The sequence below is a fragment of the Elephantulus edwardii genome, unplaced genomic scaffold, assembly GCF_000299155.1.
Source record: "Elephantulus edwardii isolate Elephantulus edwardi_28Jun2011 unplaced genomic scaffold, EleEdw1.0 scaffold00044, whole genome shotgun sequence".
NCBI classification, from domain to species: domain Eukaryota; kingdom Metazoa; phylum Chordata; class Mammalia; order Macroscelidea; family Macroscelididae; genus Elephantulus; species Elephantulus edwardii.
This window is the reverse complement of record NW_006399794.1, coordinates 13,478,540-13,490,128: the sequence shown is the minus strand read 5'-3', so window position 1 is coordinate 13,490,128 and position 11,589 is coordinate 13,478,540. Positions and strand designations below refer to the sequence as shown.

At 43.8% G+C, this 11,589-nt stretch overlaps 1 protein-coding gene across 2 annotated transcripts; it reads left to right on the top strand.

Moving 5' to 3' along the window:
* The first annotated feature begins 9,357 nt into the window (after nt 1-9,357).
* Nucleotides 9,358-10,763, top strand: ANAPC15 (anaphase promoting complex subunit 15). Of its 2 annotated transcripts, none has more exons than XM_006885546.1 (4): nt 9,358-9,486; nt 10,016-10,075; nt 10,402-10,549; nt 10,708-10,763. In XM_006885546.1, the coding sequence occupies exons 1-4, from the start codon at nt 9,367-9,369 to the stop codon at nt 10,761-10,763; spliced, it is 384 nt and encodes a 127-aa protein (XP_006885608.1). In that variant the 5' UTR covers nt 9,358-9,366. The 2 variants fall into 2 exon arrangements, with proteins under 2 accessions (XP_006885608.1, XP_006885607.1); XM_006885545.1 differs by having other exon boundaries at nt 9,367-9,486; nt 10,402-10,543.
* The last annotated feature ends 826 nt before the right edge of the window (nt 10,764-11,589 follow it).

Here is an 11,589-nt window from a genome sequence, read left to right as displayed (position 1 = left end):
GACACAGTGACTACCTCACAGGCTTGAGTGGAACAGAGATCCTGAGGATGGTGCAGGACAGGGTGAGGTGCAGATCTGTTGTTCACACGGTCGCTATGCGTCGTAGTCGACCTGACTGCACTTAACAGCGAAAGCTGAACTGTTAATAAGACAACTGGATGCATAAATTTCATTTATTCAAGAATGAATTGGGCAAATTTCATAACTGTTCAATCTTACTTTTCTTATCCTTAAAAGGAAAGAGAGTCATAAGACACAAGCATCAATGACAGATAGATAATACGGGTAAAAAAAAAAAAGCAAATGGCATCATCAGTGTCTTAGTTGTCCAAGCCAAAAAATAGGGAGTTGCCTAAAATTTCTGTTTTCCTTTCCTCTCTTTCACTCCTCTCAACTAACCAGTCATCATGACTTGTGGAACCTGGCTGAGAACCTTGGAAAGAAACTACAGGTCACTGGGAATTTCCACAAAGCTAAAGCTCTCAGTGAGAACAGGAAACACAGAATGCCTAAAATAGGGATGCACAAGAAAGAAAAACAGGAAGAAAGACTGACGGAGACACAGGATCACCAAAAGAACCCAGGAAAGGCAAGATGGCACACTGACTCTGGGGATGTAGAAATGATCCAGTCATTGCCCTCAAAGATCTCATATCTGCTGGGGAAATAAGCAGTAGTCCTGTTTTGTTCAGAACTAGGTTGCAATGCAACCTCCTTCCTGACAGATACCCTTCATTTACGTGGCTTTTAGGAAACTACCCAATTTACCTGGTTTTCTGCCTACCTTTTTCTCCTTCCTTCTCAGTCTTCTTTGCTGCTGTTGTTTCTGGTTCCCTCAAATTCTGAATACTGAAGGAAACTATTTTTCATCCCTACTCACTCCACTGATGATCTCATCCAGTCTTATTACTTTAAATACCATCTATGCAGAACAACTTATCTGGGGGGCTGGGCTCTATGAAGAGAAATGTGGTGTCAGGATTGGTGGAAGATTTCTCAACAATCTGTGTTATGCAGATGACACAACCCTGCTTGCTGAAACTGAGGAGGAACTGAAACACTTGCTGCAGAGGGTCAAGGATTGCAGCCTTCAATATGGATTGAGGCTCAATATCAAAAAAACAAAGATTCTCACTACTGGATCAACTGGCGGTATCAGGATGGTGAAGAGAGTGAGATTGTTCAAAGCTTTAGTTTGCTTGGCTTCACAGTCAACACTCTTGTGATGGGAAAGTCTGCTGTTAGCGACCTCTCCAAAGTACTAAAGAGCAATGATGTCTCCCTGGAGACTAAGGTGCGTCTGATACAGGCCATGTCTTTGGTATCACTTGTTATGCATCAGAGAGTTGGACAATGACTAGGGAGGACAGAAGGAGAATTTATGCCTCTGAGCTGTGGTGCTGGAGAAGAGTATTGAATGTACCAGGAACTGCTAAGAAAACAAACAGGTTCATCCTGGAGAGGGTTAAACCGGGGGAATCATTGGAGGCAAAGATTCTGAGGCTCCGTCTAACATACTTTGGACATGTTGTAAGGAGAGACTAGTCCTTGGAGAGGAACATTATGCTTGGTAGGGTGGAGGGATAGTGCAGGAGAGGAAGGCCCTCTATAAGGTGGATTGATTCAGTGACTGGGGTAATTGGGATGAGTGTATTGAGACAGTGCGATTGGCACAGGACAGAGCAGAGTTTAGGGCTGTTGTACATAAGGTTGCTATGAGTCACAAGCGACTTGACAGCACATAACAAAAACAATATTCCCAGCAACAACAGCAAAGTTCTATAGGCCAAAAAAACAACAAATGCTGCTGAGGCTATAGAAAGAGAGGAATTCTTACTCACTGCTGGTGTGAATATAAAACAGGTATAGCCACTATGGAAGGCTGTCTAGCTCTTTCTCAACTATTTTGAATCAAAACAACTCTGAGATATCATCTGCACTACTGAGAATATACCCTAAAGAAACCAGAGTCATGGTTCAGACAGAGGTATTCACATGCATGTTTATTGCTGCGTTATTAATAATAACAGATAGAAGGAACCCAAGTGCCCATTAACTAATGGATAGAAAAACTATGGTGGGGGGAGGGGGGAGGGGTTTATGCGGGGAGAAGGGTGCAACAATGAATGAATGGAATCCCAAAATCTCTGTAGATGTTCATTGAAATGAAAAATAAACAACCTAAATTTAAAAAAAAAAGAAAAACTATGGTATATTCACACAATGGAATAGTACACAGCACTGAAAAACAATGAATTCATAAAACATCCCAACTTTGATGACCCTGGAGAACAGTATGCTGAGTGAAATCTCTCAGTCACAAAAGGACGAATACTGCATAACACAGCTGTTATAAAATAAAACAGACATGGGAGAATGGGGAAAGAATGGAGAAAGAGTGGATAGATAATGAACACTGCATTAAACAGATGAGGGAATGAACTGTCCAAAAGGAATATATGATTAGGCATTATATGTATGAGAACAATCTCAAAGAAGGGGTGTATTGTCAGGAGGGTTGGTGGAGTGGGGATGGGAGTGCTTGGCCTGCAAACCCATGCTCCTTGACATCTCTACTCTAATAGGTATACTAAATACCTCAAGGTAAAAAATGAACTCTAAAAATAACTATGAGATATCATCTTACCCCAATAACAACAGCAAAATTTAACAGAACAGCCAACATCAAATGGTGGTGAGGTTGCAGAAAAACTGGAACTCTTATTCACTGTTGGTAGGAGTGTAAAATGGTCCAAGCACTATGGAAGGCTGTATGGCGCTTCCTCAAAAAGTTGCAAATAGAAATATTATCTGACCCAGCAATTCCACTACTTGGAATATACCTCAAAGAAACCATAACCACCATCCAAGCAAATATATGCACACCCATGTTTATTGCTGCTTTGTTCACTATAATAGTAAAGAGTTGGAAACAACCTAAGTGTCCATCAACAAACGAATGGATAGAGAAGCTGTGGTATATTCATACAACGGAACACTACACTGCATTGAAAAACAAGGAACTCATGAAATATTATTCAAAATGGATGATCCTGGAGGACATTATGCTGAGTGAAATATCTCAGCCACAAAAGGACAAATACTGCATAGTGTCACTGTTGTAAAATGGAACTGACAATAGGGGTTGGGGAGGGAGACTGAGAAAGATAGGATAAATTATGTATACTGCATTGAAACAGATGAGAGAGAACTGTTTAAAAGGTATATATGATTAGGTATTATTGTCATGATATGAGTCCAGAGAGAAGGTTGCATAGTGGAGTGGACTTGGGGGGAGGGATAGTATAAAAATGAATTAATTTTTCTTTTATTTTTCAAAGAGAAGAACAAATATGGGGGAAGGGAATGGGCACGAAGAAAAGTGCAACAATGAATGAATGGAAACCCTAAGTCTCTGTAAACGTTCATTAAAATTAATTTTTTTTCATTAAAATTAATTTAAAAAAATAGTGAAGAATAAAAAATTTAATTGTGAGGATACTTTTGCTTATCAACTAAAAGGCTTTAGTTGTTGCCAAGAGAAGAGAGAGAGAGAAGTCTCGGTATTAATGTCCTAGTGAATAATATTAAGTACCATCAAGTCAGTTCTGATATAAAGTGAAAACAGAATAAAACACTACCAATTCTGTGTAAAAAAAAAAAAAATGAACTCTAGCTGAAGGTGCTACTATGGCTTCTGGTGGATTTGGTGTGAGCAAGTGAGACTGGCAAATTAAACTCCCAAAATTCTAGATAATGTAGGAGATTGGCTTCAGGCCAACTACCAATAGCAATGACTCGCAGAAGAATTTGATCCTCAATTTGGGGCTTTTTGCTACAGGAGTTTGGCTGGCCAGAAATTTGAGTGACATTGACCTAAGGGCACCCCAAGCAGGGGTGTAGCCACGAAGTCATATGGTCCCCCTGTGCTTGACAGGTTGTTGTTTTTGTTATGTGCCTTTGAGTCGCCTGCAACACATAGCGACCCCATGTACAAGAGCCCTAAACCCTGTTCTATCCTGTGCCAATCTTATTGCCTCTAACACACCTACCCCCAGTACCCCAGTCACCAAATCAATCTATCTCGTAGAGGGTCTTCCTCTCCTGCGCTGTCCCTCCACCCTCCCAAGCATGATGTCCCTCTCTAAGGGCTGGTCCCTCCTTGCAACATGCTCAATGTCAGATGAAGCCTCAGAATCCTTGCCTCCAAGGAGCAGCCTGGTCTCACCCTCTCTAGGACAAACCTGTTTGTTCTCCTAGCAGTCCATATTATATTTAATACTCTTCTCCATGTGATATTCAATACTCTTCTCCAGCATGACAGCTCGAAGGCGTCAATTCTCCTTCTATCATCGCTAGCCATTGTCCAGCTTTCGGATGCATAGCAAGTAATTGCAAAGACTATGGCCTGCTGAAACTGAGGAGGACCTGAAGCACTTGGCAACATCAGGATGGATGGTGAAGAGACTGAGATTGTTCACAGCTTTAGTCTGCTTGGCTCCACAATCAACACTCTTGGCACCAGCAGCCAGGAAATTAAAAGACGTATTGTGATGGGAAAGTCTGCTGTTAGGGACCTCTCTAAAGTACTCAAGAGCAATGGTGTCTCTCTGGAGACTAAGGTCTGCCTGATACAGGCCATGGTCTTTGCAATCACTTGTTATGCATCAGAGAGTTGGACAATGACTAGGGAAGATAGAAGGAGAATTGATGCTTTTGAGCTTTGGTGTTGGAGAAGAGTGCTGAGGGTACCATGGACTGTTAAGAAAACAAACAGATTCATCTTGGAGAGGGTTAAACCGGGCTGCTCCTTGGAGGCCAAGATTCTGAGACTTTGTCTGACATACTTTGGTTATGTTGTAAGGAGAGACCAGTCCTTGGAGAAGGACATCATGCTTGGGAGGGTGGAGGGCAGGTGCAGGATGGGAAGGCCCTCTGGGAGCTGGATTGATTCCGTGACTGGGGCAATCGGGATGAGTGTGTAGGAGACAATGAGGTTGGCACAGGACAGAGCGGAGTTTAGAGCTGTTGTACATAGGGTCGCTATGAGTCGCAAATAACTCGACGGCACATAACAACAACAACAATGGCCTGAATCAGGTGCATCTTAGTCTCCAAACTGACATTGTTGCTCTTCGGTACTTTGAAGAGGTCTCTGACAGCAGATTTTCCAAACATAATTAATCTTTTAATTTCTTGGCTGCTGGTACCAAGATTGTGGAGCCAAGCAAACTAAAGCTGTTAACAATCTCAATCTCTTTGTCATCTATCTTGACACCGCCAATTTTGGAACATTCCAAAAACAGCCTCCATTTCTACAAAAAAACGCAAGGCTTGCCCTGATGGTGACTGAAGTTTAATTCAGATGGGCACTTCCCTTCCTAGTTTCCGTCTCTTCATTGTGTCCATTCAGAATCATATTCTCTGGTCAGCAATCAGACTCAGGCTAAAATGCTCCCCATTGTTCTGTAAGGTAGTATACATAGTTTCTGCGCAGGGTGATCTTTGCTGTTGTCCTGAGGAATAACTTAGTGACATTTTATAAGTACTCAAAATAATAAGCATATACAAGAAAATAACGAACTCTAGATATTCCCCCTCTTATCTTTCCCATCTCAAAAAAAAGGCAACTCCGCTCTTCCAAATTATTTTTGTCTAAATGTTCGGCTCCTGTTTCTGATACTTTACATCCAATCTGTCATTAATTTCTGTTATCTCTACCTTCTAAATATATTCCAAATTCAACTACTCTTTAGATACACTTCTGGAATCCTGTAGATTATCAGATTTTTTTTTCTCCTTTGTCTATTTTTACCATTGTTTTATATGCATTAGGGAGCTGTTAACCTAAAAGCAGTACCTCTGGCAGTTCAAATCCACCATCGACTACAAGGGAACAATTTACAACTTTCTGAAAACCTGCTGGAGGGTCAGCTGTAAGGTGATTTCTAAACTGGAAGGTAATTGAGTTGAGAGAGTATTTTCACTATTTAAAATAGTAACTGGCATACATAAGAAACATAACAGTTTTAGGGTGGTTTTGGTGGTGGTGGTGCTTTTTTTAGTGAGTGAATGAATTAAAGGACAATTTTATTCTTTAAAGAAAAATAAACTTTTGGAACATAATCACAGATGATATACACAGTACACAACTGTTTAAATACCTATTTTCTTGTCAGATGAAATTGGGATAGGAAGGAAGTTGGGCAGAGATAATGTTGATTGAGAAGGGGAAAAAAGTCCAAAACCCAAAGATTTATTTGCTAAAGGCTGCATATCTGATCAAAGCCAGAGTGGAATTGGATGACCGCTGGCTGTGGGAGTGGCTGGTGGGTGAATGGGAGCTGTTTCTGAGTTTGGATTGAGTATTTCTGAAGAGGAAACTGAAACAGAGGTTACTAGAACAGAGTGGGAGAGATGGCAGGGCTGACCACTAAGTTTGACCACTGACTTTGCCAGCAGCAGAATGCTGTGGCTGATGCTTGACTAGTCACCCAGCCTGGGCAGAATCTCCATGTCAGACTGAACGTGAGTTCTTGAGAGAACAGTGAGTCTACTATAGGTCTGTGGGGTTGGGCTTTTCCTTCACTGGACTGTGAAATCTTGGGAGGCAAGCATTACAACTGTAAATTTATCCTCAGCCTCAAGCATGGCCTAAAATATAGTTTTATATTTTGTTGTTCATGAGTTGCTTCCAACTCAGTGACTCTATGAACAACAGACTGAAACTTTGCCCAATTTTGCACCATCTTCACAATCTCTACCATGCTCAAATCCACTGCAGCAGTCATCATGCCAATCTAGCTTGAGGGTATTCCTCTCTTTCACTGACCCTCCACTTACCCAGTATGATCTCTTTTTCCAAAGACTGGTGCCTCTTAAAAACATGCCCAGGGAGCTCTGGTGGCCTAGTGGCAAGAACCCTGCACTGCAATCCTAGAGGGTCACAGTTCAAATCCACTAGATGTTCTGCTGGAGGAGGGACAGTCTCTTTTCATAACAGTCAAATCAAATCTAATTTGACTGTATATGCACAAAAAAGAATAAAAAGTTTTAAAAAAATTTTTAAAAAATGCCCAAAGTATGTGAGTGCAACCCGTGTTTCCCTTTTCCCATGTCCAATTTGTTTATTCTTTTGGAATTCTGTGAACGTATATTCAATACTTTTTGCAGATTCTTTAATTGAAAGCACAAATGAATGAATGTGAGCAAGGTGATGTTGAGAGACAAAAAGGGGTTTAAAATGACCCAGCAATTTTCTGGCACAGAAGGCGACTAATTTTATTATTACTAACCGTGGTAATATTTCATCTCACATAACTTTGGGAGATCTCAAAAGAGGCCAATCTTTGGAGGACATGATACTTGGAAAGTAGGATTAGCAAAGAGGGTTAGCAAAGAAGAGGTAGACCCTCCACTAGATGAACTGACACAGTGACTGCAACAATGGGTTTTACGCATAGGTGATTGTGGCACAGGACGGGGCAAGGCATAGAGGTGATTGTGAGGATGGCACAGGATTGGGCAAGATCTGGTCTACTGTATGCTAAGAGGGTTGAATAGTGAGAGAGATGAGCCGCAGTCTGGTAGATGATGCCGCAAAACAACACAAATTGAGACTGTTGTTGAATACCAGTCCATAGGAGACCCTCCCACAGGTTTTCAGAGCAGTTAATCGCATGGGAGGAGACTGCCCATTCTTCTCTCGCAGAGTAGCCGGTCGCCTCGAACTGTAAATTGCAGCGCAGCCCAGGACCACCAGAGCTCCCTGAAAACAATTTCTCACCTAGGAGAGAATAAATTCGGTCTCCCGAGGGAAGGTAAAGGGGCGTGCCAAGACAAATCAGTAGTGCAAAGGACCCCAGGAGTGGACGGGGCTAACTTCCGGCCCCTCCTCAGCCCCACCCCAGACTAAGGCGTGTCAATGTCCTGTCAGGCGGGACGGGAAACTAAAGGCGGCCGAGGAGGACGCATGCGTTTGGCGCGTTCTTCCGCTCAAGCGGTTAGAAGTGCTTCCGGGTCCCTGCGGGCTGCCGCCTACGGGCGCGGTAAGTACAGCAGATTGTGACTTGGTTTTTGTGCCCTTCCTTCCTCTTTTTTTCTGGAGAAATTTACTTCCTCTGATCTGTCTCTTCAGGGGATTCTTGTCCTCTTTTACCGTCATCGACCTCGAGCGCCTTGGCTGCTTCCTCGACACTAAGCCCCACCCTACAATACAAGGTTCGCCGTTCATTGGTGTCACTTCCTGTCACCCCACAGTTCTCCCAGCTAATTGGACCTTTTCAGACCCCGTTTGCAGGGTCTCCATTAGCTGCCCTATAAGGGCATACTCCTGCTTGGGTCCCCCCCACCATCTCTCTGTTGGTCAATCCCGTGGTCATTAGCATAATAAGCAAACAGCCCTTTGGAAGAATGGGCGGTGGCTTTTCGCCGGTGGGTTGGACTTTTGGAGCCATAATTTCAGGCTTCTCAGTACTTTGGATCGTTGAGGGGATTTGTTGTCGTGCATGTTGCGCAGGTTCACCACTGAGGTCCAGAGAAGGGTAGCAGTTTGTTCCAGATCAAGCAAACGAATTAGGGCAAAAGGAGAACTAGACAGAGGTCTTCCTCTGTTGTTCCTCTCCTTTAGTGCTCTTTTCCGCGGGAGTTCTGAGCCCCTACTTTGTGGTCTACAGCCAAATCCCTGCTTCACTTTGGGCCTCAGTTTTCCTCGTCTGTGAGCTGAAGGGTTTTACCTTAGACTCCGAGACTTAACTGGTCGGCGCTCCCAGCCGCTTGGAGTTGAATTTACTTGATTTTGTACATGCTTATCCAGTCAGTCTCTCATCTGTTTCTTTATCCATGTATCAACTCATTTACACATCTAAAATAGCCACCTGAACCCCTCCTTGCATGTAGTGCTCCATTTGGCTCTGGTGCGTTAGATTGGTGATTACAAATCCCAAATTACTGACATTTGGTGGGTGTGAGATGATGTGGCCCATCACAGAGGTGAAGAAAATGTATTCTAGTTTGAAGGAAATAGCAATACCTGCTACAGACACTTGTAATTTTAATCTGAATTCCTATTTATGTTTGTCTCTTCCAAGAGCCTACAAGAGATTTTTTATCTGTAATTTTATTTAATTATCAGAATAACTAAAAAGATGGTATTAACATTATTCATTTTACAGAAGAGGAAACTGAGGCTTAGAGAGGTTAAATGACTTGGCAAAGGTCAAATAGCTAGTAAATGATGGAACCAGACTCAAATTAACATCTGTCTAATTCCCAAAGCCTAGAAGTATTTTTCCCCATCTCCACATCAAATAACACTCTTCAGATCAGAGTTGGATTCATTTGATCCTTTCCCTTAGTCTAGGAGCCATGTCTACTTTGTTTCCCTCACTCTTTCCCCGTGTGACGGAGACACTCTGGTTTAATCTGGATCGACCCTGTGTGGAGGAGACGGAACTGCAACAGCAGGAACAGCAGCATCAAGCTTGGGTGAGTGAGGATCTAGCCTGGTATGGAGTAGTCTGTCCCCTCTCCACTGGCACGTGACCCAGCCTTGCAGTAGAGACCTGCCCTAACGTAGTGGTTTGCCCTGAACTGAGAGCCTGGGGACCTTGGTTCTCATTTTTGCTCTGCCCTGAGTTGCTAGAGGACCAAATTGGAGCCCCAGGCTTCTGACACTCAGCCCAGGATCATTTTCCTAAAGCACAGGAAATAATAATTTTGATTGTTTATTGAGGACCTAGCAGATGCTAAGTTCTAGGCTAATATTCTCTCACTTTACCCTTCCTATAATCCTGTAAGGAAGCCAAAGCCTGAGAATTTAAATAGTTGAATCAAGTTCATAAGTAAGTACGAGATGATAAGAAAGGAGGAGGTTAAATCTTCTTCTTACAAGAAGTGTCTCTCCCACCATATGAGAGGGAGGAGTGGGGGTGGGGTATCTTCCTGACAGTAGACTGGGACAGTCCCATGTTCCTTTATTGTCCCCTGGATCTGTTCCACTCTCCCCTTTCAATAGCTCCAGAGCATTGCAGAAAAAGACAACAACCTGGTGCCTATTGGCAAGCCGGCCTCAGAGGTAAGAGACTCCAGCATTTGGGGACAGTGTGGTGTAGTACTTGGGGGAGGCTAAGGCTCTGCCCTAATTTTGACGTTCCTGTTCCTGCATGAAGGCCAGAAAGAGAGGTTAGGAGGGATGGGTGCAGGTGCTAATGGAGTACTGGCCCTTTGTCCCCAGCATTAAAGTCTTACAGAACATGTACCAGCCTATTAGATTTAAAGTGAGCAGAGTTGGGGAATTTAGAGTCAGTCTCTGGCCCGAGGGTCAAAGTGGATCAGCCTTTGAACTGGTCTGAGCAGACTGATAGGTCCCACGGTCTCACAAGCTCTCTTATTCTCCATTAGCACTATGATGACGAAGAAGAAGAAGATGATGAAGATGATGAAGATAGTGAGGAAGACTCAGAAGATGATGAGGACATGCAGGACATGGATGAGATGAATGACTACAATGAATCACCTGATGATGGAGAGGTCAATGAGGTAGGCAGGGGTGTACCCAAGTGCCTCTGCTCCTGGGCACCCTTCCTCTGACCTAATTGGTGGATAGGGAATATAGAAACTCTAGATCCAGCTGGGGGCAGAGTGAATGAAGCCCTTGGCCCTGGGCTGGCTGGGCGGAAACTCCTACATCCTTTCCTTCCTCATCAGTTGCCCCTGTGGACATGGAAGGCAATGAGCAGGATCAGGACCAGTGGATGATCTAGGTAGACAAGACAGAAGTGTCTTCAGGAAGATCCCGCGCCAGTCCGACCCATCCTGCACACCCCTGCAGAATCAGCTGACAGCCTCAGTGCCTGAAAGCTTAACCTTGGACACCTCCTCAGCTGCTGCCAGGACGTCTCCTTGGCCTCTTCAAGGCCATCAGCCTGCTCTTGAATCCCTAAGGCCTGACCTCACCCCACCTTCCTGGCCAGTGCCTCTTCCATTGGCTGCCAGGTCTAGTCTACTTTAACTCTCTTTAATAAAGACATAGGACTGATCTTGCCCTCCTGTCTAATCTGTATTTGTTGGTAAGGCCTAGGAAACTTGGGCTTTGGAAAGAGGGTACTGAAGGAACTCGAAGCAAGACCTAACTGGTCGGGTAGGCAAGGACTGAGGAAAGCTCCTATGCCAGGCTGCACCCAGGCCCTTCTTCAGGGCTTCTAACTCAATGTTTGCTGACTGTCTGGTTCCACCTAGAATGGCATAGACTAGGAATAAGTAGCTTTCTAAGAGTTAGAGCTGGGAGGTCCCCACCGTTCTCTTAGTTACCTTCCTTGGTGGTAGGAGAAGATTAATTTTCAGAGACAGGTAGGCACTCTCCTAAAGTCACCAGTAAGTTGGTGACAGCTGGGTTGAGAGACCTTTTGCATCTCAACCATGGCTCACTATGGAAAGAAGGGAACCAGTGTGACCAAACAGTCTGACAGAATTTTTCCCTTGAGGCCCTAAGCCCAGCATGTGTCAGACCACAAACAGGGAGGGGAGGATATGTTTGAAGGTTTTTGTTGGATGGGGCGGGAGACAACAGTAAGTACCCCTGAGCCTGAA